General features: G+C 41.3%; 3 protein-coding genes and 1 non-coding gene across 6 annotated transcripts; 2 read left to right on the forward strand and 2 right to left on the reverse strand.

Annotated features, from left to right (window-relative positions):
• Positions 1-5,849: 5,849 nt before the first annotated feature.
• LOC115728769 lies at positions 5,850-10,143 on the reverse strand. 3 transcript variants are annotated; one of them, XM_048281767.1, is made up of 8 exons: positions 9,868-10,143; positions 9,088-9,192; positions 8,814-8,948; positions 8,615-8,737; positions 7,811-7,922; positions 7,669-7,726; positions 7,331-7,585; positions 5,851-7,221 (listed from the first exon to the last, which is right to left on the reverse strand). In XM_048281767.1, the coding sequence occupies exons 1-8, from the start codon at positions 9,998-10,000 to the stop codon at positions 6,436-6,438; spliced, it is 1,707 nt and encodes a 568-aa protein (XP_048137724.1). In that variant the 5' UTR covers positions 10,001-10,143; the 3' UTR covers positions 5,851-6,435. The 3 variants fall into 3 exon arrangements, with proteins under 3 accessions (XP_048137725.1, XP_048137724.1, XP_030515010.1); XM_030659150.2 differs by having other exon boundaries at positions 5,854-7,221; positions 9,088-9,195; XM_048281768.1 differs by lacking the exon at positions 9,868-10,143 and having other exon boundaries at positions 5,850-7,221; positions 8,810-8,948.
• Positions 10,144-14,828: 4,685 nt separating this feature from the next.
• On the forward strand, positions 14,829-16,558 carry LOC115742558 (glutathione transferase GST 23-like). The gene is made up of 2 exons (XM_030676945.2): positions 14,829-15,336; positions 15,801-16,558. Exons 1-2 carry the CDS (start codon positions 15,028-15,030, stop codon positions 16,167-16,169), a joined length of 678 nt encoding a protein of 225 aa, XP_030532805.2. The 5' UTR covers positions 14,829-15,027; the 3' UTR covers positions 16,170-16,558.
• A 4,109-nt stretch (positions 16,559-20,667) lies between these two features.
• TRNAV-AAC lies at positions 20,668-20,741 on the forward strand. The gene has a single exon. It is a non-coding gene; the product is annotated as a tRNA-Val (tRNA).
• A 758-nt stretch (positions 20,742-21,499) lies between these two features.
• On the reverse strand, positions 21,500-23,172 carry LOC115742557 (probable indole-3-pyruvate monooxygenase YUCCA8). The gene is made up of 3 exons (XM_030676944.2): positions 22,501-23,172; positions 22,013-22,387; positions 21,500-21,739 (listed from the first exon to the last, which is right to left on the reverse strand). The coding sequence occupies exons 1-3, from the start codon at positions 23,170-23,172 to the stop codon at positions 21,515-21,517; spliced, it is 1,272 nt and encodes a 423-aa protein (XP_030532804.2). The 3' UTR covers positions 21,500-21,514.
• Positions 23,173-25,355: the final 2,183 nt, after the last annotated feature.

Genomic DNA, 25,355 nt, shown 5'->3' on the forward strand with positions numbered 1-25,355 from the left:
GCGTTAAGTCCCCGTTAGAGAGGGAGAGAATCGTGCTTCCGTAAATTTAGCAAACGTGAGGGGCTTCGTGGAGATTTCGACGCCTGTCGCGTCCGTAATTTTTTCCTCGGCCACATTGACTTTCTTTCTTTTTTTTTTTTTGGGAATTTGACATTAGCAACTATTTATTGTTTTTGGGAATGTATTTTCTTTTATTTATTTATTTATGAAATAAATGTATCTCTCCTATCTGAAATTTCATTTTTTTTTGTTCCATAGCGAGAATTTCGTTCGAGGTTTTATTTATTTATTTATTTATTTCGTTTTGTCTAAGAATTTCATTTTGAGTTAAAAGTGAGCTTTTTTTCTCATTTTTCAGCGGCCGCTTTTAATCGACTCTTGAACAAAGTAGTAATAAAGACGCGATGCAATAGACGAATCTAATAAAAATCAATGATAGCGGAAAATTCCTGGAGAATCTTTTCGGTATTGTGATTTTGACCCACGAGACGGAAAATCAATAAGTCTCTTCTCTTTCCACTTATACGTGCTCTTCCACTTTTTCTCATTTTCTAAAAAAAAAAAAACAACTTGATTGTGAGAATTATAGAAAATTATGCTTTTTTTCAATAGGGTAAAGCACAAAAAATAGAGGCGTGAAATGCGAATTTCTAGAGACGGGAACGAACAACAATTCCAATGATATCTCCTCAATCGCTTCCAATTTTTCAAGAACATCTATAAAATCGCGCATGATCTCCTTTGAAATTCGCATTTGATTATTCCGTTGGTTGAGAGAACGAGAATGGCTTGGAAACGGCAACCTCCGAAAGTCAAAAAACGTACATGCATGAACCCATCAAACGCAAGAACAAGGAAAAGATTGCGTATTGATCATACATTTGCTTTGATAATCATGTTTTTCACCGACCAATCATGCACTCGAGCACCACATAATCCCCACCATTATAAAAAATTGAAGATCGTGGTAGCTTCAACCTCTAAATCATGTGTCAAATGCTCCATTCTCGACATTTTTAATCATGGTGATATACATATAATTTAGGTGCTAATGAAGTCGAGATTATTCTTGTTGCGTGACATTTTTTTTTTCTATAAAGTAGACTACGCGTATTTTTTTTTTTTTAAACTTCCAAATTCACCTTCGACCAAAAAGACAAAAAAAAAAACCATAAATACACAAACTATCCACGTACATTCACCGCAGAGATAGCTTGTCTGCCATGCTTAATTAATTTTGTTTTGACTTATTATAATTTCATTAAATATAAGGATCCAAAGTTCTTGAAGAACAGTCAATCACAAGTTGTGCATGCATTAAAATAAGTTGATATAAGTGCAGACAACAAATAGATGACCAAAACAAAATAAAAATACAAAGGATCCTGCTCCACTAGAAATTAAACTAATTTGACCGCAATATATTGAACAGATTCATGTTTGGATCGGGGCTTATGTAAATTACGGACGCGCATTGCGACACTTTTACTCTATAAATCAACTTTTGAATATAAGTATAAATATTTTTTTTTAAACTTTTTCAAGTGGCTCTTAAATTACTTCTGGAGCAAAAGAAAAAAAACTCTAAAAATTAAAAAATGAAATTACATAATCAAACGAATTTCTATAGCAGAAATTACGTTACCAAATAGATTTATTCAGAAATGTTGTCATGCTTGCACTTAGGAAAAGGATGGTGAGGGAGTTTTTGTTGTTATTAGCTGATTAAGCGACAGCGTACGGACAGTATGTGGAGGATTAGGCTCTTCTCCTCTTTGTTTAATGATGTTTTATTATTAGGTTCATTATAAAGTTATATATAGATGACTTGGAGTTCAGTCCTTGTCCGAGGGCTATCACGCAAAACGCGGATTGGGCGCCGAAGAAAATAGTTAATCCATGATTTTCCGTCAATCACAAGTCTTTATTTTCTTACATCTTACATTGAATTTTATGAACGCGAATATTGATTAAGTAAAAATTTTCTCGCTTCATTCTTTTCGCGTGAGATTTTTTGGAATTTAGACACAAAATTCGGCTCTCGACTTTCGAGTAATGTTGAGAATTGATGAAGAGATAATCGGAAAGGTCATGAAACGATAATGGGAATTATTTCGCTTTCATTCCATCGAAAACGTGAGGTAACGTCGCGATTGAAAAGGAAAAAAAATATGGGAAAGTTCTATGCTTGGCTTAGACTTTTGATTCAACTTTACTTTTTAACAACAAAAAGCGGGAGCTTCGAATGTAAGAAATTTACAAGAGCATTGCGTTTACCCTATAAAACTTGGAAGCTACTTTGCGAAATTTGAGTGAACTCTTGTCGGGGAGACGTTGACTTTAAGTTGCAATTTTGAAATCCCATCCCTAGTGACATCACTCGTTTAATTATTTGGCTACTTGAGATTTTTAACATTGTAATTTAATCGAAGTAAGATTGCCTGTACATGTGCTTGTTGTAGTGGCCGAAATTAATGATACGTCATATGGAATCACGAACTAGTCCGCGTGTACATTTAGGAGAAGATGTACATCATGTGATAGCGGCATGTGGATGACCAATAACTATTAATATGTCACATCGCACGAGTACTATAATTTGATCGGTTGCACGAAATCGGTCGAGCGCTATGAATTAAGTGTATTTTGCATGGCCTGATTTGCCATGAACTTCTTTATGTTCAAGGGGTGTGTTTGTTTGAGCGAAAGAATTTTTTCGCAAATTGGGTTTCTGGACATTCACTCATTGGGTTTATTGAAAATGATTGGTCAATGAACGAAAAACCATCTACCGTCATGAAAAATTTGCATGTTTCAAGTTAGGAAAATGAATTCTCGAAAGTATTTTCATGGGAAATAATTTTTCGAAAAGCATTTTCCTTTGCAATGAGTTTTTTTTTTCTCAAAACAAACGCATCCTAAGTCCAGATTTTGGGCCGGTGTCGACACACACAAAATGCGCAGAGCATAGATTTTACATGGTATCCGTGATATGTACAGCCGATGGGTCGTTACTTAGCATTAGACCAAAGAGAAGGTGATCGGTGTAATAATCTCCATTATGTATTGATTACTCTAATTATGTTGAATACTCCTAGACAACCTAGGGGAATTAGAAGAATAACTTTAGTAGGTAAGTAAAAAGTCCCTTTGGAATTGCTAAATTAGATTGCAGCTATGTGGACAAGATAGCTTATCAAATTTCAGAGACAGAGCAGAGTGTCTTTTCCCATTAAAGTGACAAATCTAGATAGATATCATCTTCTTCTTTTTTTTTTTTTTCATATTCTAAGGACATTATGATTAATCCTTTTAAGGCAAAGAATGAAGAATGCAAATGAGCTAATATCTGCAGTCGACATCATCGGAAAATCCAAACCGAAATTCGAAATCAAATCAAGTGCCAAATGCTACAAATAAGACACAAGCAAAAAAGTCTTATGTTGCAATTTGCACGAGAGACCCATCTTTTGCCGTCATCGATTGGATTTTTTGAACTTGACATCCCCCCATCTTGAACTTTTATAATATGACAAAATCTCCCCAGCCTAAAAGGCGGGGGAGAGCTGTGCATGGAGTGAAAATTGCTTGTGGTGCTTCCACTAGTTGGGCAAAATCTTGCATGGGGCCATCTCAGCAAATCTCATGTCCATTTCGAGGGGACATGTAGAGGGAGCACATGCACGTGAAAGTGACTCTTGATCTTGATTATTACCCCATTTGTTGTTCTAATTGATTTGTTAATTTATAGGTGAGGGGTCTAGCGGGGAGAGAGACTTGAGTAAGTAAAACTAGTTGGAGACTTTTGGTATGTAGACATTGATTGGCCATTTCAACGAGAAATGTCAAGGTCCCCATTATTGCTCACGAGTTTTTTTGTCTCTTCGACGATTGGTCATTTTAACAGTTTCGTACTGAGAAAAGTTTGCTTTCTGTTTTTTTTTTTTTTGGCCTGTCAATTTTAACAGGAAAGTTACGTGCTAGAAATTTCGCGGCAACGCTTATACCTGACCAGAACGCTTCTATGGCCAGTAAGCAAAGGGGTATTGCGTTGGAGCAATACAAATTGCGTTTTCCCTGCATGCCGTGCCACATGCGTACATTTAACAATCTATATATCCACCCGAGTTAACCTTGTGATGACGGATAGATTATCGTGTGTACTTGAGGTTATGAGAAATTGCTTTGAGGAATCGTTCTTCGAAAAACATTGAAATGTCCGACTATCATTTACAAGGGAAATTTCAGGTGAAGACGATCAATGGGCGGCCGGCCGAGAGACAAGTATGTGGGCTTGAGCAACATCCTCATGTGAGAAATGACCGACTCACCCAACTTTGGCTCCGGCCCGACTCCAATATTTCTACGAACGGGCTTGGCCAATACCATTAAACTCGACGCTCGGACCCGTCTAGCCCAATGATCACCTCTACCATCGGATATCCCGCATGCCTTTGCATTACATTCTTATAGTCACGGGGATTATCAATGTTTAATCCCAATAGTTAAATCCCACTCTTTCTCAACAGCTCAGATTGAATTCTGAACGATCCTAATGGTAAAAAATCAAAAGGACACACCACATAATATCCTTTGTTCCGTCCGCCGTCGTTTACGTCAATCCGCGAGGCAGGCGAATTGTGCCCATACGCGACGCGGGATACCAATGCGGAGGGGGACAAGGTGGGGCCCCGGGGGTGAAACGATTCGCAGTACCAGAAGACGCGGAGAGAGTGGGCGAGTTATTCACTATTCACGATTTCGGTCGCATGTGTGGGACGCGCGCAAGATGTCCCCGTCGCTCCGATGATTGCAACGCGCTCCAGTCGGTCCACTCGGCACTCAAATTTTGATAGGATCCCTTTTCCTCCTATCTACGTGTCAAACAGGTAGAACGAGTTATATTTCGATTGAGTCCAACATACTTCTACTCATTTAATTTATTTTGACCTATTTTATGTCATACAAATATGATGATCCATATTCGATCCGATCCGACCGATACTCGACCTATATTATTAAAAAATTATTTCTTATACATTTTTAAATATATATATTGCTAATTTTTTTTTTATAATTTCCTTAGCTAACCCATTGATGACCTATATTGATAACCCATTAATTTCTAATTAACCCATTTATGACCCATTTTTAAAACTTAAAAAATCCATTTATAACCCATCACCATAAAATATGGGTCAACTATGGATTATAGGCCCATTTTGCCACCTCTAATTGTAAACACATTAAAAGGATCGTGTCCATAATTACAATCCACCAATCAAAAGGTTATAGTTGGAGGGAATCTTCATCGACCTTTTTTTTTGGCCGAAATTTTCTTCTTCATCGACCTTTGTCGGATAAAAACATGCCCCATTTTGACAAGAGTCGCGATCCTTTTGATTTAGAATTTGCATTTGAGCTACTCGCGTTAAAATAAACTTGAGTCAATCTAGTTATCAAGGAGCCCGTTGGAACACTTGTCAACCCATTTCGTACATTGAACCACGCTTTTTCAGACACCAAAAATGGACAGAATACAACAATTTCCTAGGTCACGATATATTCAAACGTGTAAAAACTTACCCAATATCTGCAGAGCATATCAGGTAGACTTGTCACTTAAACAGTTTCGTCGCTCAAGTATCAAGCCGATGATTGAATACTAAGACTCAAGAGACATGAACTTGATGAGAAGACGAAATTCAGACTAGGAGGGACTCAAGATTGTCGTCCATTGCGAAGCTTTTCTTGGATTAGTTTCCGTCAAAAAACTCGTTTCACAGTGACTAAGTAGGACATTCTTGCATCAAGAATGCACTATCACTTACAGCAGCAACGTAACGACCTAAAATATGAATGTCAACAATTGCATATATGCAGGACATCTATCGGTTACATTTTAACATGTAGTTCAATAAGGTCAGCACAACATTCGATGTTCTATAAGACTTCACTGCTTAAGTGAATATGCATCTAGGTTGTTAGTTTTCTCAATAGTTCCACACACCTGAAGTCCAATTCGACGGGAGGATTATCTAGTATGGATATTGTCACATCAAAATTAAAATGCAAGGTTATGACAACTAACAACCCATATCCACACAATAGAAAAGCACAGGGGTTGAACTAAAAATGCCAGGATGCATCAAACTTACAGATTTTGCTTCCATGAAACAATCACTTCTCCTTCATCTGAGCTTGATTTATCGAGAAGCAGAGGGTATGCCTTTTCTCTGTTGAAGATTTGAGTAAATGAACTTCTGCTAAGACCACCGAAGGCATCCATCTGAATGGAACTTTTGAGTCTTTTATACCAATCCTTCCCACATAGGAAGGACAACAATACTTCTCCATCTTGAGGAGATTGACGATTGTAACCAGTGAATATATGATCTCATCATTAAGAGACGGGAGGTGATAAGCACATCAATCTCAATTCAGAATCACATCCAAGGGAGTGCATAGAGGATGATAATTTCTCTCATTGAAGCCCTTGTGGATGAACAGATCCTGTTCTGGAGGCGAAAACACTACATATGAGTCATCAAAATTGTAATCTTCGGCCCGACGAGAATTATATGAATCACGTGATAAAGAACAAGGAAGATCACTAAAAATCGCAATATCTTCCTTCCTGTGATATTGTATTTCACAGTCATAGTTGTGAAAGCTGGTTGAAGGAAATTGTGATGGACAAAACTGTAATGGATAATGAGAAGAGACAGAGAATGCAGGTGATTCTCTCCCCCCAAACCCAGATTCTAGAGTCTGTCGGTCAAAATATGATTTAAAATCATTACTGTGAAAGCTGGTCGATTGGAATTGTGATGGCCAATACCGTGAAGGATAATGAGACGAGACAAATAATGCAGATAATTCGCTCCCAACAAACCCAGAATCTAGAGTCTGCGGGTCATAATGCATTTCGAGATCATTGTCGTGAAAGCTTGTTGGATGGCATAGTGATGGACAAAATTTTGAAGGATAAAGAGATGAGACAGAGAATGCAGATAATTCCCTCCCACCAAACCCAGATTCCAGAGTCTGCTGGCGATCATTGCACCGATAAGTCAGCAATGCTGGTGCTGTAGTGAGCTCTCCACTTCGACAAACAAAGCATAAGTCTCTTTCATTATTCTTATTATCGAGAACCCAATCCCACTCTGAATCTCGTGTCTCCTCTTCAATTGAGGATTTATTTGGAGCTTGGAACTCATCCTGGAAAAACCAAATGAAACGGAGGTATATATCCAACATTGGAAAGAAGCAGAATTTTTGTATAGTATGGGGATGGAGCTCTGAAAATCTCTAATTGTCCATTAATTACCTCAGATTCCTGCCAAGTACTGGTCTTGAGGGCAGCAACAGCTGGAAGATCAAAATCAGGGATAATTCTTTCTATAGGTTTATTTGCCCACCCAGAGGATAGAGAACAGTCCAAGCACTGTCTACCTTCAGCTTCCAGAAAGTCCCATGCGCAATTCTGATTAAACTCTTTTAACCGAATACCAAACTGTGGGTAAGCATGCAGTTTAGAGCTCATGCTGGAGTCAAGTTGCTTCCTAACAAGATTTGTAGAATCCTGGCAAAAGTATTGGTCACTCAGTAACAGCAATTAGGAGATAAACAAGTAATTATCCCACAAGATTAAAAATACAAGCATACATTGTCCTCATTGCTCATTGGGTTTAGGCGACTTAAGAGTACGGAAACAAAACCATACCTATTGGAAATTCCAAAAGTCCCTAGTAAGAGTCATTCATGTGAAAAGAAGAAACAATAAGTTATGAGCTGTGATGATTCTTACCCCTTTGAGCAGAGTTTGTCAATTTCAGGAAAGGAGGTAGTTTTGACCCACAAAAGTAGATTCTCCCTCTTCTTAGGAAAGACTTCACCAGACTTATAGCTATACCAAGTCCCTGAAGATAATTTCAATTTTTCAGAGAAGCAACTTTAGGTATTCAAAAAGCACATGACCAAACTAAACATAAGAACAGCTGCAGAGAGATAGATGTATTTACTAATTTAGGTGGCCGAGGTGGAGGAGATGGAACGAGGAAACTGTAGACAATAATATCGGAATAGAAATCTTAGGGCAAGGGTGATTTCGTAAATGAGAACTGTTGTGCAGAGGTAAGCAGACAGTTAAACAGTAATGAATGACATGCCTAAAATGAAGTAATAAAACAAACAAGAGCTTGCCCAAGGCTGTAACCAGTCAATGCAATATGGGACTTAGTCATGAATAAAGGGAAAAGGACACTGCAAGTGCCATAACTTTCGTATGATGCTAACTTGAGTACAATAACTTTTTTTTCGATCACTTAAGTGTCATAACCTATGTATAACTTTTTCTCTGATTACTTGAGTGCCATATAACTTTTCAATTGATTACTAGAGTGCCATAACTTTTTAAGAACGTTCACCACAAGTGTTATGCCAAATTAGATTTCCGGTCCTTGGGTGAACGTTGTTAAAATTATTATGGCACTTAAGTGATTGAAGAAAAAGTTATGGCCCTTACGGTGTCCTTATCCCCATGAATAATGCGGTGTATTCCACAAAGAAATAACTTGATGGAGAAAGCTAGCAAGAATTTTATAATGCAGACCTGATTCTCTAGATACACTACCGAATGGAGCTTGAAGAGAGGTAGAATTCTCAGATGTAACATCCTGGTGAAGCAGTGATGACCCAGATTCCTCATGGACGCTACCGACCACATGGGTACTTGCTGAAAGAAGATAAAAACAGTCAGTAAGAGTACATTCTAAGTTACAAAGTGAGCAAGACAAAGTTTCTCAACCTACTGCTGGGATTGTAGTCAGATATAAACTTCTTAGCTGGAGTGGCATCATTTTGCATGGAACGGGAGCTTAATCTGTGACCCTTGTTCTCCTTCAATTTCTTGAAAAATGCATACTCAGAGGTCTTCGGGACATCGGCTGCACGTAATGTTCACGCTTTGGTTATAAGATCAAATTCTCCAACGATTACACACTAACACTAGTGTATTTCAAGATAATGTAGCAAGAAACAATTATTGTATACCATCAAAGAGAAATCACCTGCACGCGAACTTACATATTTGGAACCCAGCTTCTTCTTGAGTTGTAGCTTCATCTTCCCTGAAGCCCAAGCGGTTCTCCTCACAATTATCAGCAAACTTAACTCTCTTTCTGCTTGCAGTTTCTTCACAAAATAAAGAAAATAAACACCGTTCTTAGCTCATTGTCATAACAAGAAGTCTTGTTTTACTGTTGTTGTGGCTCTAGTATGCATGCACCATATGTATAGATTGAGAAGGACGCTAGATTCATCGATGAGACCCCACACCTGCTGCTATTGCACTGGATTATAACCTATCCAAGTACAATAACAGAACAAATTCTATTTCTAACTTGGCATGTGGGACTCCATAATAGATCCAGGTACAAGAGAAAACCCCGTAACAATACGATGGCATAATCACCAAACTTCCAGAAAATTGGACCATCCAACATGCCCGGTTTGTCCCCAGGTAAACAAAAATAACACAGCAATGGAAGAGCAACAGGAACAAAAAACAAGGAAAGAATCAACATCTCCCAAATTAAAAAGCACCAACAAGTGAACGTAAGAAACAAGCAAGGCGTGATAATTCGCCAAGTCACAAAACAAAAATCCTTGTGCCATTGCTTCGCATCCTGTTCTGCAAGGAAGCTTCCCAACAGGAATGAAGAAACGCACTAACTCTACAGATAACTAATCCTTCGGCATACTAAAGAAAACGCTGCGAAAAGCCCTAAGCGAGAATCAAATCAATCGACAAACTTTGAACAGGCGAAACCATTCACATCTACGAATCCAATGGGAGAGCGATACCTTGACCCGATCGAGGGATTATTAGGTGGGGCAAACGGGTCTCGGAGCTCCGAAATGAGCGAAAACCAGCTCCGCCGGGAGCCCGCGAGCGTGGTGGGATTCTGGCGTTCGTTTTCAGAGCAATGATCTTCATTGTCGACCTCGACGAACACAGTGGTCGATATCGATCGATGGAAGAAGGATTTGATAATCGGCGAAATCGAAACCCTAAGCAAAGCGTCAGGTGGTCTGGTGATAACAGAGCAGAAGAAGAGAGGGGGACGAACAATTTGCGCGCCAAGATGGAGATTTGGCTTATAAAATAAATAAAAAGCTATTTAAATTTCCTCCATTAATAAAAAAAGAATTATTCCATTATTAACCTCGATTTGCCGCTTTTTTTACCTCCTCTTTTTTTTTTTTTTCCGTCTACGAGTTATCAAAGACGCTAATTAAATTTCTTGCGATTGCTAATTTGAATTATAACTTCTATCAGTCAATAGTTTCCGGTTGCAGCTCTTTTGACTCGTAGAAAAATATATGAACATAGCAAGATTGTGGCCAAAAAAAAAAGGCAAGATTAATTTTAATTTGATGGTTAAAGCATTAGCAGTTTTTTGCATGACGTCGATGCCCTTCTCAAATATCTAGCACCAAGCACTAATTTTTGTACGTGATTTTTTGGAAAAATTTCAAATAGAGGATCCGAATGCCTTCATTGTTTCAAAAAAAGGCTTGACTAAGGATATTTGCGTCATTTACATTTTTTTTAATTTTAATTTTTTCCTTTTCTTTCTTATTTCTTCTTTTTTTCCTTCCTTTTGGCCGGTTTCCACTGGCCACAGGCAAGGGCTCGCCTCACCTCGCCATGCCCAGGTGATGCCACCCAACTCTCATCCATGACCGACCATCCCCCGAGACTAGCCACGGACGAAAAGGAATGGAACAAAACGAAAAATAAAAAAATCGAAAAATAAAAATGACCAAAATATCAGGCTCTTTTTTAGAATAATGAGCTCATTCAAGGCTCTTCTCCGAAATAAGGTCCATTTTATATCTTTATTTGAAAAAATACGGGTACTTCATATTTTTCTTTAAAAAAATTTCAATTTTTTAAGGGGCGCGCTTTTCCACTCATAATTTGGCTAAAATACTCTCAACAAAGGTGTCGTGATCAATTTACCGATTGTGGGTCCCACTTTCAGCATCTTTTGTGTTCTCTTGATATCCTTTTTTTTTTTTTTGTAGATTTTCCTTTTCAACGTGTCACTTTCGTCCATCTCCATCTCCATCTTTCTCTCTTTCTCTGTCTTGCAGGCAATCCATCAATAAGGATCTGCTAGAGCTAACACAATACCTGTTTATTAGGATCGTCAAGCCACGAGGTCTCGCTCACAATGATAGCCCTACGTGATCTTTCGCCCGTCAACTCACTATGCTCATTGCAATCTAACGATACACCGCCCCGGCAAGCCGACCGACTCGTTGGAACGGCACCGGCCAGTTCTTCGCACTCGGCCACCACAAGCGTGAGCGGGCGAGCTCCACACTAGAGATCGCCCTCTGGGACTTGCTATCGGAGACCTTCCTCAGCGGCGTTTGCTTCGACCTCTCCGATCAAGCAGCGAGCTCGATGGAGCAGCAAATATACGAGAGGCACGTGGTAGCCAAGTGGTTTGCGCTTGAGGGCATCGCCGGCGAAGGCGAGTTTTACTGCGACTGATTGTATCTGAGGCTGTGCTTGGAAGGCTGTTATCAAGTGCTCGACAAGGCGGCGTACGTGTTTGCAGCGACTTGCAGCCCACCGCTATCCTAGTCTCCGTCTTGTACCTGGTGCTCGTGTGGCTCTTACATGCGTTCTTGATTGGAGTGTGGTACTATAAATTTAGGCTGAGATACCGGCCGGGATGGACAGTAGTTCTTCTGCACAACAATTCTTCCTATATGCTCGCTTGGATATTCCATTTTTACTTTAAGTTCTGGAACTTGTATCATGTGATTGCAATGAAATTGCAAGAATGTCGGCGATATTCATGTTCATAGAATGTACATCTTCTTTTGTACCTTTTTTTTTTCCTTATGCTTCTCTATTGGTTCATTGAGACCAATTTAAATCGCGCCGAAGCTTTTTAAATTCGTTACCAAATGTACAAATTGTAAACTCCCTTGGATTTGAAATGATGGGTTCGAAGGAAAACATTGATAAGAGTCAAGATTAATGGAGTTTGATGCCTTCTATTTGATGGATGGATCCTCTCCGTCTCGATAGCAAATTTTAGGTGAGACTAACTATCTCGGCAAGAAATCATTGGTCGGAGGCCTACTCACAACCCTTGTTGGAGGGTGCAGCAGAAGTTTGATACCTTTGCTCGGGGAGATCACCAAGAGGGAGCCCAAGTTTGATTATGGGCTAGCCCAAGTTCGATTATGGGCCAACTACGGTATATTAACCGCTCCATCATGAGGGAGATCACCAAGAGGGAGCTCAAGTCCAAACCCGTTAACATATCTAGTTGAACCCACATTCACTCAAAAATGTAAACCAATGAGTTATGGGCTAACTAAGGTATATTAATTGTTCCACACCACATCAATTATCCGATGTGGGATTTTTCTAACATGACTCACACGTGCATCAATTTATCTCAACTTGAAACTTCATCAACACCCATTAGGCCCGCATTGCTATACCACAACGCACATCGGCCCGAAAATCACGTTGGCCACCAAATTCCTTCCTCGAGATATTCATCGGGAGTGGGCCACCAATCAACTATTGGCTCCGATACCATATTTTTTTCGCTAGCGGCTTCGAAAGTCGGTGATTTGTGCAAGTGAGTTTTTGTATATCCAATTAAGTTGTTTTATTTGTAAACATTTTGGGTTTGGATATAATCTAGGTGCGAAAAACACAAACGTATTGAACGATTGTAACTTCCATTCTCCGATTATAGTGGATTGTTCTTGTTAGCTCTCTCCGTGGATTTAGGTATTGATATTCAAACCGAATCACGTAATCTCCGGTGTCATTTATTGTTCCTCGTTATTTTTATTTTTTGGGCTTTTCGTATTGATTTAATTTGCAAGATCCTGTTATTCCGCGTTAATATTACAACAACCCTGAATCTCTCCGACTCGAGCTCTATTATATCCTCCTCAACTCCGCCGAAGGATGCCTCGTATTAACAAAAAAGGTCAAAGCGGGTGCCCCAAGAGAGAGAAAGATAATTGCCCGCAAAAGAGAGAAAGGGAGAAGAATGAAGATGAAGGAAAGGCTCGGAGGACCCACCAATCAACTATTGGCAACGAAAAATATATTTTTTAAGCGAACACAAAGTCGGTGATTTGTGCAAGTGAGTTTTTGTATATCCAATTAAGTTGTTAATGTTCATAAACACTTTGGGTTTGGATATAATCTAGGTGCGAAAAACACAAACGTATTGAACGATTGTAACTTCTATTCTCCGATTATAGTGGATTGTTCTTGCCGGCTCTCTCCGTGGATTTAGGTACCGATATTCAAACCGAATCACGTAATCTCTGGTGTCATTTATTGTTCCTCGTTATTTTTTTGGGCTTTTCGTATTGATTTAATTTGCAAGATCCCTGTTATTTGCGTTAATACTTACAACAACCCTGAATCTCTCCGACTTGAGCTCTATTATATCCTCCTCAACTCCGCTGAAGGATGCCTCGTATTAACAAAAAAGGTCAAAGCGGGTGCCCCAAGAGAGAGAAAGATAATTGCCCGCAAAAGAGAGAAAGGGAGAAGAATGAAGATGAAGGAAAGCGTCATCGGGAGTGGGCCACCAATCAACTATTGGCTCCGATACCATATTTTTTTTCGCTAGCGGCTTCGAAAGTCGGTGATTTGTGCAAGTGAGTTTTTTTATATCCAATTAAGTTGTTTTATCAGTAAACACTTTGGGTTTGGATATAATCTAGGTGCGAAAAACACAAACGTATTGAACGATTGTAACTTCGATTCTCCGATTATAGTGGATTGTTTTTGAAAATTTCTCTCCGTGGATTTAGGTGCTGATATTCAAACCGAATCACGTAATCTCTGGTGTCATTTATTGTTCCTCGTTATTTTTTTGGGCTTTTCGTATTGATTTAATTTGCAAGATCCTGTTATTCTGCGTTAATATTACAACAACCCTGAATCTCTCCGACTCGAGCTCTATTATATCCTCCTCAACTCCGCCGAAGGATGCCTCGTATTACCAAAAAGGTCAAAGCGGGTGCCCCAAGAGAGAGAAAGATAATTGCCCGCAAAAGAGAGAAAGGGAGAAGAATGAAGATGAAGGAAAGCGAGACCCGCAAAAAGAAACCAATATATATATATATATATTAAGAGAGCACAAACGATGCTGAAAGGTGGAACCATAAAGAGTGAAATGGTCATAATACTTTATAGGGGAGTGTTTTAGCCGGACTAGGAGTGGAAAAAGCGCAGCCCATTTTTTATTGTAAGAGTCGTTACCATGTTATTCTAACGATCAACATCGTAGACGGATGCCACTCGACATTGAGATTTGATTTGGGATACTTAAAATTGGCTTCTAGTTTTGGGCATCATTCATAGTGTGATATCTCGTTAAAAATAGAAAACAAAGAGAGAAGCTTAATTTCCATCATTGGAAGAATAATGCCAATCTTTTTCCTTTTTCACAATAAAAATGTATTAGTAGGTCAAAATTCTCTAGAAGACAAAGCTTAATTTAGAACTAAGTCAAGTCAAATCCTCCCTCTTAGATAAATATTTCGAAAATACTATAATCCCGTCTGGTTCATTAAAGTATGTGGAATTAGGTATTGACCTTATTCTTAATTTCTTGAGCAATAGAGGAGAGAGGTGGTCCTTTTCTCTTGCACGTCACTCATGATTTTCTTATAATAGTCTTTCTTCTTCCTCAAGCAAAGGTGGTATAATTAACAAATGGACTGAAACTTTCCATGTACCAACTCTCTGAAAAAGGCCTCCGCAGTCAAAGATTGAACAACAACGGTCAAGAATGACGAATGAATATTGATCATCAAGGTCCCAGAATTCAAAGGACAAGAAACCAAGTCTGACTTTGTCACTAGAATACTTTCAAAGAGCTCAATAAGAAACCAACCCACCACAGATTTGGCCTCAGGAGAACCAAGGAAATCGTTCTGATAAGTTGGGGATTCATGGAGGGAGTGAAGCTGCTCGGAACTTGGCCTAGTCCCTTCAGTTACAGAGTCATATGGGCTCTCAAGCTTAAGGGAGTGAAGTTCGAGTACGTGGAGGAAGATCTCCTCAACAAGAGCGACGAATTGTTGCGGTGCAATCCGGTTCACAAGAAGATCCCTGTGCTCATCCACGGGGGGAGACCGGTTGCAGAGTCCGCTGTGATACTGGAGTACATCGAAGAGAGCTGGCCACAAAACCCTCTGCTTCCTCAGGATCCTTACGAGAAGGCCGTGGCCCGGTTCTGGATCAAATTCAATGAGGACAAGGTGTGTTGCGAACATCTGAATGGAATTGTTTTTCCCTGCTAGAGTTCTTGAAATATTTGAGGTGCATCAGTTGCACGTAACAATTTTCATTAGCTATTGCACAGAAGTTTCACCTGCAGGTTGTTGTTTTTTCAGTTTCAATGGCTATCATCTTCAAACATTGATTCACAGAAATTTCACCTGGAAATATCAGTTTCGATATGTTCCAGTCGAGATTTCTTCTCTGAGAATTAGGTTAGGTTCATGTCTCACTAGCCTCGTTCTCGAGCTTACCTTGTAGTGAAAACAGGAATTTCCGTGAAAAAAGTAAGAAGTCCTATCTAAATAGATCACGGAAAATCTTGTGATGCTAGTCAGGATTTAGAATAAGACCCTGAAGAGCTAAGTAAGATAATTCAAGAAAGCAATAAGCATGATTGTGTCCTCCTTCCACTCTCTAACAATGAACATTCCCGGCGACGAAGATCCCGGTTTTCGTCAGATTCTGTCGCGGCAGAAGGGAGCAACAGGAGGAGGCAACAAGAGAAGCCAAGGAAGTCCTGAAAACCATTGAAGAACATGCTCTTAAAGAGGAAGACAAGTTCTTTGCAGGGGACAAAATTGGCTTGCAAGATCTGGTCTTTGGATGGTTAGCTTGGTTGCTTCAAGCCATGGAAGAAGTAGTCGGCGTGAAATTATTGGAAGCCAGCGAATATCCTCGCCTGCACAGATGGGCGCAGAGTTTCAGAGCGCATGATGTGATCGGAAGCAACCTTCCTGAGCACGATGCTACGGTTGCCTACTACAAGCGCGTCAGGGAGACCTTCATCGCGTCTTCTACATCAGCAGTGTAGACACGTGGACCGAGTCTGGATGACAATTTTTCACTTTCCCTGAGCAAGTTCTGCAAATAAATTTCCAGAGTCCCTGTGTGGATTAACCTTAAGTGTAGTGATGGTCCTCAAATGTGAATGTACGTGCTATTTGAATAAAGTGTCAGGTTGGTATGTCGAAAACTTGATAGACTGGAAGATAATGGAATAAACAGAGGAATTTGCATATTTGTCGCTCTTGATGAGATCCATCATCCATGTATCATGTGCTTTCCATATCGATTTGCGCTTAATCCTTCTTGTTCACTAATCCTTGATGCTCTTTCTAAAGAAAGCTACGCAATTAGTAACTCTCAGGGTCCACATAAGCAAGAAAACTCCTGAATGGCCTTGAATATTGAGGATCTGCTTGCAATATAGGCTTGAGTTTTATCCCGGTACAGCTTCATAGTTTCCGTACTAAAGAAAGATGAAGCAGTAAAGTCGATCATCTTCTTCTCTATGCTCTGCCCATCTTGGACTGCACTAGTCACAAATTTCACAAGATGTGCCGGTAAGTATGCTCTTACTCTCCAATATGGAAGTTTCATGTCCTAGTGAGATTTGAGAATCACAGTTTCGCGCATTTCTGAAATGTCGTGAAATACTTTCTGCTTTTTAAGAAGACAAAAGGCTGATGTAATCAAGAGATAGCAGAGTAAGCAACCAATAACACATATACGGACACTCGACAGCACAACTATTCACAAACACAAGTACTTAAACAGGACCAAAGAGCGAAGTGCATTTGTGTTGAGGAGTGATAATAACAGATTGCATCAGGGCCTCACTATGGACGGATGGGCTCGATGAAGCTGGATGGGTGCTAGCTGATAAAGGGGAAAAGATTACGTGAAGATAGTGAATCGCATAAAGTATGCACAGGCAGTCGCCGTCTCATAATTGAACCAGCTTTGTCCATCTTCAGCTACCATGTCCGAGATCATTATGAGTTTATAATGTGTCCTCATTGTTACTAGTTTATCTGAGGCTATACCTGAAATTCTTGGAGTAGTTGTACTTGGCTATTTGTCGCTGTTCTCTACTCCTATCCAATTACTACATCTTGCAGTCTGGATCAGTTGCCAGATAATTTGCATCAACACGTAAGTCATATATTTTGGAGCGAGTGCTGTCTTCCTTCAAAGAACTTTGCATGGAAGAGCAGATTTTCTGCTTCGGCTTTGACAGGTAAACCCAATGTAGCAAATATGTATGTACTTGCAGAAGCCGGGACGCCAGGACTAGCCATTTGACTCGTTTCTGTTGTAGCTACTGCGTTCCGTATCAGATTAAGATAGTACTCGCATCTCCGCACATACACGATGCAACAGCACGACCACAATGGTCTGAAACTGAGTGTCCATATGTAAAGTCTAATATCCTAATACGAAACGACAGCTCCAGGGTGCCACGGGGGCTTAAAGAACATGCATGCAGGTTGAACTGTCTGTCACCTGTTAGAGGATTTCAGAGTTGGTGCCGTGACGTCATCGTCGATTATATATATGTACTTCATGGTTCATGCAACGTCTAATGTACTAATGTTGACATTTATATAATACCCGACTGCACAAACTCTCACGGTGTCACGTTCATGGAATCGAGGATCTGAACATTCTTGAAATGGAAAATTCCCATTTGACAGCAACAAGAATCCCTTAAGCAGGAAGAGACGATATGAAAAGCATGCAATACTAATGGTACTAGAAGTTACGCTCATGAAGTCCTTTCGTGTGATGGACAAGTAGGAGTACTGTGTTCATATGATACATTTTTGGTGCAAATTTACTCAACCAGTGAATGCTAGCTTCACCAGTTTATCGAATAATTCGGTTTCATCATTCCATCTATCCTGTCTGAGACCATCTAAGTTCATAAGATGTCCTGGCTATAATTAGTTTATCTAAGGTTGTACCTGAAATTTCTAGTAGTTTTAATCGGCTATTTAGCTCTACCTAACCCAAATATCATCTCTAACAGATGGATCAGTCACCAGATAATTTGAATGGACACATAAACTTTCTGTTTCATCGTTATTTTGGATTAAGTGCCAAATATACTCAACGAACTTTGCCTGGATCAATAAACTCTTCTGCTCCTATCTGACAGGCTTGTCTCATATGGCGAATATGTGTGCACTTTCGTAGTAGGCCCAGCATGCTGAGTCTAGTCGTTCGGCTATAGCTGGCGTGACTTTGTATTGGGCTACCATCGTATTGTTATCTTTGCATATAAATGAACCAACAACATGACACATAAGTAGGATCTCAAACTGTATGTCTCTTTCTAATGCCCTACTACACAATGATAAAGACACCACAGTACAGAGGGGCTTCACGAATATGGATCAGGGGAAGCCGTTGCCCCTAAAAGGATTTCAGAGTCGGCATTATGAGATGATCGACGGAAGTTTTTCTCATTTAGAATCTGCACCTAATAGTTCATGCAATATCCATGGTACTAATGTCGAGTTCTTACGATTAACTGGCTGCACGAACTCGTGGATGTCGCTGTTGCAAGAATTGAGGATCTCGACTTTCTTAAAATGGGAAATTCCTGCCAGTCCACGTTGCTCGAATTGATATGGAAGTACAGAAGCATCAGCCAACCAAGAAGCCTGGTCTATCAAAGAGCAGATACACGCTTGACTGACAGCTCTTCCGGTCATGATCCTAGAATCTCATTGACTGGTTAACTCGAAGCTATATTACAACCCAAACAAGTACCCGCTGGGCAGGACAGTCGGTCCAGCTCAGACTGTATATCGACACTGCCATGTGGAAGAACAGCTCTCTGTGTCATCAGGGACATCAAAGTGCTGCTGAAGTAGGGGCAGAATGGGACCTGATGATGGGATCTCAGCAAGGAACAATGGTGGCAATGCCATGTGTGTCATTGATCCCTCTTGCAGCAAATGTCCTAGCAAGAATAGATTGCTGATTGGATTGAGAGAACATAAAGTTGGAAGGGGTCAGCACACTTGAGCTCATACCAGTGGCCGTAGGCTCAGAAAGTGTAGTTGCTGGCGATGGCTGCGCCATCTCCAAGTTTCGTTTTCGTTGTTCAGTTCATGTCAGCCCCTAAAAGTTCCCGGTGCACGCGTTTGAAAGTGTAATGAAGCTCCTAAATGGATGTCTCCAGAAGTGAACCCATCGTATTTGTGCTGGTTTTGGCGGGTTCTCGGATAACCATACCCTGCGGACTTCGAATAATCGAACGGGGTCGGGTGAAGAGCAGATTAAACGGAAGTGATCTGATGATTGCGAGATAAGTTGTGATTGGGGCCTCCAGGAGCATGTCAGTGACAGTCTCATGTGTTTGCTTGCTACTTATTGTGCTGGGCAGACATGTCCTCTTTTTCTGTGGTGTGATAGAACTGAACAGGGTGCAAGCAAACAAAAGAGAAGAGCAAGTTGGAAGAAGGTGATTTAATGAAGTGATCAGGTCTTGTTTTGACACCCAAAAAATGAAAAAAGAACAGAGAAACTTGCTTGGTGACTTTTGAGAACTGTGGTGATGAAAAGAGAGTACCTGAAATCTGGCCAAGAGATTAGTATCTTGCCTTTCTTCTCCAATTTGCGCCAATTCATAGTGAGTCAAGTTTCGAAAAGATTATTCAATGCGACCAGTCAAGATCGTAACCATTTAGGGGTGAACTTTATTCGTGAATTACTCAACGAGACATTTCTCAGTCAAGATTGATTGTAAATATTGATGCATTCGTCGTACTTTCTCTCACTACTCGATGTGTAATTTGCCCTATTCATTTCCTAATATCGCTCGAAGATTTTACTAAGAGTCGTAGCTTGTTTAAAAGTCCTCTCGTCCCGGTGATTACTCCCGCCCTCGTCGAGTCAACTAGTGCCTAGTCCATCTTTGAGAACACATCTATTGAAGATTCTCCGTACCTTTGTATAGCCAGTTCTATATCCTAAAGAATTCCTCAAAGATCCTTTGGCGCGCATCTTACTTTGAACCACTTTATTAAACCTTTCCCTTTAATGCCGGGGTGGGGGCATGGATGATCAACCATTAATCAAATCGAAGAAGTGGATTTAGCTTCTAGTACGCCAAAGCCAGCCTTGGAGCACGCATAATTAGATGGAGGAGGACCTAAGGGAAGAGTGAATAGACAAAATCACTTCTTTCCTTCACAATACAGAGCGCACAACGTCGAGGTGCGTCTATCTAGAAGGACCTATAAAACACTCTGTACACTTCATGAACCGGTTAAGTTTTGATTTTTGTCTCGGACAAATGATCCTATCCCACAATAGTTTGCACGTTGTCGAAGAAATTTGAACATAAGATTTCTGAATTGAACATCATGCCCGAATTAACTGCACCAACTTGCTGCTTCTTCTATTTTAAACCTTTTCAGCTAGCTGAGATTGAATCAAGTCGATTCTTTTACTGGGGCGACACCTATTGATTGTGTTCAATTTATATTAAGAAATTGGAGAACGAAGGCACAATTGGTGTCGTGGTGTAGTTGGTTATCACGTCAGTCTAACACACTGAAGGTCTCCGGTTCGAGTCCGGGCGACGCCACTATCTTCACCTTTTTTTTCCTAATTCCTTGAAGGAATTTCCCCTTTTCTTTGGAAGACCGTCGGGCCCGAAAAAGATAATCCAATCGATAGAACGACGCCAAATGAATTCGCAAGCGCGTCCTGAGCGAAACCAATTACACGAAATGTACTATCTTGGACCTGGGGAAGACGATCTCTGTTTTCACTTCAACCCCAGCAACATTTTGACCCCAAGTTCATGACATTACAGTCGCAGAAGTTAGAACATAGTGAACACCAACATCCTCAGAGAGATGGTCTCTTCTCGATCCTTCTTTTTGTTTGTTCAGTGGACCATATGAATGGCTCGAGGAATCGCTCGAGTTATTGCATAAAGCTTAAAGAACTGCTCTGCATGCGCAGTACCCAGTTCATGTTGACCCAAAAGTCTTCTGCAACTGTAGTTAGAAGAATTTAGCTTGTAAAAAGCACAGATTGAACAAACAAATCCTATTGTCATTCAACTTCACCAGCAGGTCAGTATACAGAAGATCTTTGATACACATATCGGATCAGAGAAGGGGGACAAAAAGAAAAACAGCCTCATCGTCCTAAAATTACAAAATGCCCACTGCTTGGGCCTTTGGGAGAGGGCTCTTCCTCTGTGTGCCTATTGCGCTGTCTCTAGCTTTTTCTCAACAGTATGCGTAGTCTGGCTATCGTTCTTTTTCTTCTTTTTACACGGTGAATCAAACCAAATAATCATCCCAAATAAAAAAAACTGAAACTTGGGGGGCACGTCATGTATGTGTCTTAGAACTGGGAGATGCATCTCCTGTGGCAAGCAGTGGTCCTCTGTTTCTGCCTAGTCTCCAGCTTCCAGACCTTGCCAATGTCCTGAGCAATCCTCATGGCATCAGAGGATGCACCAGACAGCCCTCTCCTCGTGAACCCAACTGCATATAGCCCAGCATTGCCCTTCCAGCCATTGGGGAATTGCGGTTTTGGGTAGCCGTTCTTGGAGAAGAACTCGCTCTCCTGATAACACGAAAAGTTGACCAGAACAACGTTAGCCCAATTTGTCCAACTCTCTCTGTTCACTTCATGAGAAGACCCGACAATGAAAAAGAAACTCCCAAAACAGTGGACTTTGTAGGGGAAAAGTTTTGACTTTCTTTTGACGTTCCATTTGGGTCGAGACCGGGAATGTCAAAGATGTAAACTTCTTTTTCCAAAAAATAAGCCCAAACAGAAGATATTTGCGCAAACCCAGATCATAAAAACTTCAAGAACAGGACAATTTTTACACACCTGAAGCCAAGAGGGGACGTTGCTTTTGTACCCAGTGGCAAGAATCACCGAGTCAACGTCGAGCTGGTCTCCATTCACCAGCTCCACAACATGGCCAAGTGAGAATCTCTTGATCCCTGGGACAACCTTAATCTCTCCAGATCTGATCTTCTCCAGTGCTCCAACGTCCAAGACTGGGGTCTTCCCTTTCTCGTTCTTGAGCTCCATTGGTCCCATTGATGGCCTTTTGAGCCCATATTTTCCGATGTCCCCGAGCACCAACCATGCCAGGATCAGAAGTATCTTGTCGACCAGCCAAAGTGGAAGCCATTTCATCAGCAAAACGGCCAGCTCGAATGTGGACTTCCCCAGAACTTCTCTAGGCAATACGTGAACCTGTTCATTGCCAAGCAATCAAATGCACGAATTAGAATCAACTCTCTCCATTCATAACGTCTTAAAGTTCGGATTTTTTCGGTTTCTTTTTTGCATTAGAATTGGCAGCTTACCGAGCTGCGGACCACCAGCGAAGGCTCAGCATTGTGGTTGCAAAGGTCTAGGGACAGTTCCATGCCGGAGTTACCGGAGCCGACGACTAGGACCCTCTTCCCGGCAAACTTCTGGCCGGACTTGTAGTCGCAGGCATGCACCACCTCGCCCTTGAACTCCGCCAGCCCATCTATTTCCGGCACCACGCGCTCCGCATTCTCCCCCGTCGCCACCACAAGCCACCGGCAGATGTACTCGATCTCGGAGTGGCTCGAACCCCTGGCCTGGACCGTCCGGATGCGCCACAGGCCGCTGGTCTCGTCGTAGCGTGCGGACTGGACACACTCGTTGAAGTTGGGGCTGATCTCGAAGCGCCTTGCGTAGGACTCAAGGTACTTGATGAACTGCCTCCTGGTGGGGTACTCGGGGAAGTCCTCAGGGAACGGCATTTTAGGGAGCTGGCAGAATTGCTTGGGAAGGTGAAGTTTGAGCCTGTCGTAGGTTCGCTTCTGCCACAACGAGGCAATGCACTCGGCCCTCTCCAGGACCACAAAGGGCACTCCTTGGTCTCTAAGGCAGGCCGCAGTGGCAAGCCCGGAAGGGCCCCCGCCGACGATGACCGGCCCATTGACCCAGACGCAGCGGCGGGCGAAGAAGTCCTCATGGTCGGCTAGGCGGAACAAGTTGTCCATTGTTTTGGGAGGAGGGTATCAAGAATCTCTAGAAACGGGTGTGAGCGCCTTCGTTTGCAAGAAAAGAGGGTATTTCTCTCTTTTGCTAGGTCTGTAGGCAAATGGAGAAAAGTTGATGATTGAGAGATTGAACTGTGCTTGTGCCTTGTAATTTTGAAGATTGACTTGGTTGGTTTGGAGGGAGAGGATTGGAGGGGCTTAAATAGGGAGGAGGAGGTGGGGGGGGCTGCATGTGATGGGAACTTGGGGGAGTTATCATGTGGGCTAAGGGCTTGCGTTGCATTGCACTCCTCAAATCATGAGCTTGTGACTATCATCCTATAATTTTTCTTCTTTCTTTTTTCTCTTGTCATCCTATAGTTTAATGGGTATAATAGTAAGAGAGCTTTGGTTTTGTGAATTATTCAATTCCTTGGAAAAAGTGGGAATATAGTATTTTGGTTTGGGGGGGGATTTTGATATTGTTTCTTTAGGGAAAGGCTTCATCATAGATGATGGTGTGAACGAATTTGATCTATGTACATTGCTTGGCTTTTCATAGTGTTAACTATGTGATTAGCTTTGGCACAAAATGAAAAAAAATTGGAAAAGATTGAGAAGCCAGTGAAGTAGCCGCCGCATGTGGGTGAGCGAAGGGAGGACTAAGAAGCACGAAGAAAAATTATCGGTCGCGCCCCGACCGGAGCATAGAGGCCCGATGCATGCGATCCTTTGGATTTCGCAGATCTCATGTAGAATCCACACGATGCGGCTGCCGATATTGCAACGCCTCTAGTGCTTTGAGCGCGTACGACATGGTCCTTGCTTCCTATTCTATGGAATTGAACGGATAGCGGTCGATATTAATGTCCAAAAACATTCCAACCCGAGGACCAAAACTCCAAAAATTGCATCAAGCGCGTGCTAGCCAAGAAGGGCGGTGAGCCTCTCTAGGCCCCCCCAAATAGACCCTAGCCAGCGTTGAGAAGCACTGGTTGTTCGGGTCCTCCTCTTTACTCCAATCGGAGAATCATGAAGCTCTCTTTAACCATTTTTTACTAGCAACAAAGGTAGCATAACGGGTAATTTCTCCGACAGTCGTCCTCTAATCCACCCGTCGTTGGTATGGACGGACCTGTTGTGGGTTCAGCTATGACAAAACCGTGTACAAAGCTTTGTGACCCCTTTAGGCAACCTCGACGACCCGCCGTGTCACCTCATCTAGGGTAAACGCATGTAGGTTCAGCAACGGATGTAGCCCAAAACCTAGCATCAAGAGAGTGGTGAAAGCTAAATAATACAAGAGGGCTTCGTGAATGTGAATTCACATGGCTCCCATTTTCCATGATACTAATGTGAATTGTGGTTATATGGAGTAGTTTCCAAAGCTAATAAAAGACAAGGTCTTATCACAAAAGGACAGCTTAGCTAGCTCACTGCATGTAATGAACAGGTCGGTTAGTCCTTTTGCCTATGGTATAATTAGTCACTTCACTAACGAGCAGCTGGGAAATTTCCGCTGGAAAGTGCGCTGTCGTGCTTGAATCATTCAGGTTTGTAAAACAAAACAAAACAAAACAAAACCCTTTCCTTGTTTCTTATGGATCACACCGTAAATGGGAGGCACGAGCACTCGATTGAAGATAAACATTCTTGGGAAATTACAAGCTTTCGGTAGTAGCTTTTGATGGTAAATGCACCCCTCCCCCAAACAGTTTGACACTCGTCCTCGTTTGATTGAGGATGCGAAAAGCCGGTTATTGTCAAGGGGGAGACATATGAATATTAGGGTTTTTTCTTTTTTTCTTGGTACTTTCGAGATACATTATATGATGATCGTGATCATCCGAGCGAAGCTTTTTGAAAAAATCGATGGGGATGAAGAGGCTTGAGCTGTAGAAAAAAAAAACTAGGGTTGTACGCAACCCCACTCAACCCCACTCAACCCCACTTGGGGTTATCGAGTGAAAAAAATTTCTCGGGGAAAGAGAGGCAGTCAGGTGCATGCAAACCCCCTCGATCGCACGTGCTTCTCTCCTTTCAAAAGGACAGGTGCATGCAAACCCCATCAAGTTCTCCATTAATACCAACTTCTCATGACCCTAATGCCACCTCTTTGCGTGGTCGGCGTGGGCACTTGAAAAAGATAGCAATTCAGAGTCAATTTATGTTTGACAGGGGACGATTCTAATGAAAATTAGCCA

Source organism: Rhodamnia argentea, chromosome 7, assembly GCF_020921035.1.
Source record: "Rhodamnia argentea isolate NSW1041297 chromosome 7, ASM2092103v1, whole genome shotgun sequence".
Lineage (NCBI taxonomy): Eukaryota > Viridiplantae > Streptophyta > Magnoliopsida > Myrtales > Myrtaceae > Rhodamnia > Rhodamnia argentea.

Bases quoted from the DNA above. Each gene is read 5' to 3' on its own strand.
- LOC115728769 (XM_030659150.2), bottom strand. From the start codon at position 10,000: ATGAAGATCATTGCTCTGAAAACGAACGCCAGAATCCCACCACGCTCG. The intron at 9,196-9,867 runs GTATCGCTCTCC...TATTTTGTGAAG, and splicing joins AATCCCTCGATCGGGTCAAG to AAACTGCAAGCAGAAAGAGA. The intron at 8,949-9,087 runs GTAAGTTCGCGT...CATTACGTGCAG, and splicing joins AGAAGCTGGGTTCCAAATAT to CCGATGTCCCGAAGACCTCT.
- LOC115742557 (XM_030676944.2), bottom strand. From the start codon at position 23,172: ATGGACAACTTGTTCCGCCTAGCCGACCATGAGGACTTCTTCGCCCGC. The intron at 22,388-22,500 runs GTAAGCTGCCAA...GGCAATGAACAG, and splicing joins CGCTGGTGGTCCGCAGCTCG to GTTCACGTATTGCCTAGAGA. The intron at 21,740-22,012 runs GTGTGTAAAAAT...TCGTGTTATCAG, and splicing joins ACGTCCCCTCTTGGCTTCAG to GAGAGCGAGTTCTTCTCCAA.
- LOC115742558 (XM_030676945.2), top strand. From the start codon at position 15,028: ATGGAGGGAGTGAAGCTGCTCGGAACTTGGCCTAGTCCCTTCAGTTAC. The intron at 15,337-15,800 runs GTGTGTTGCGAA...CCGGCGACGAAG, and splicing joins TCAAATTCAATGAGGACAAG to ATCCCGGTTTTCGTCAGATT.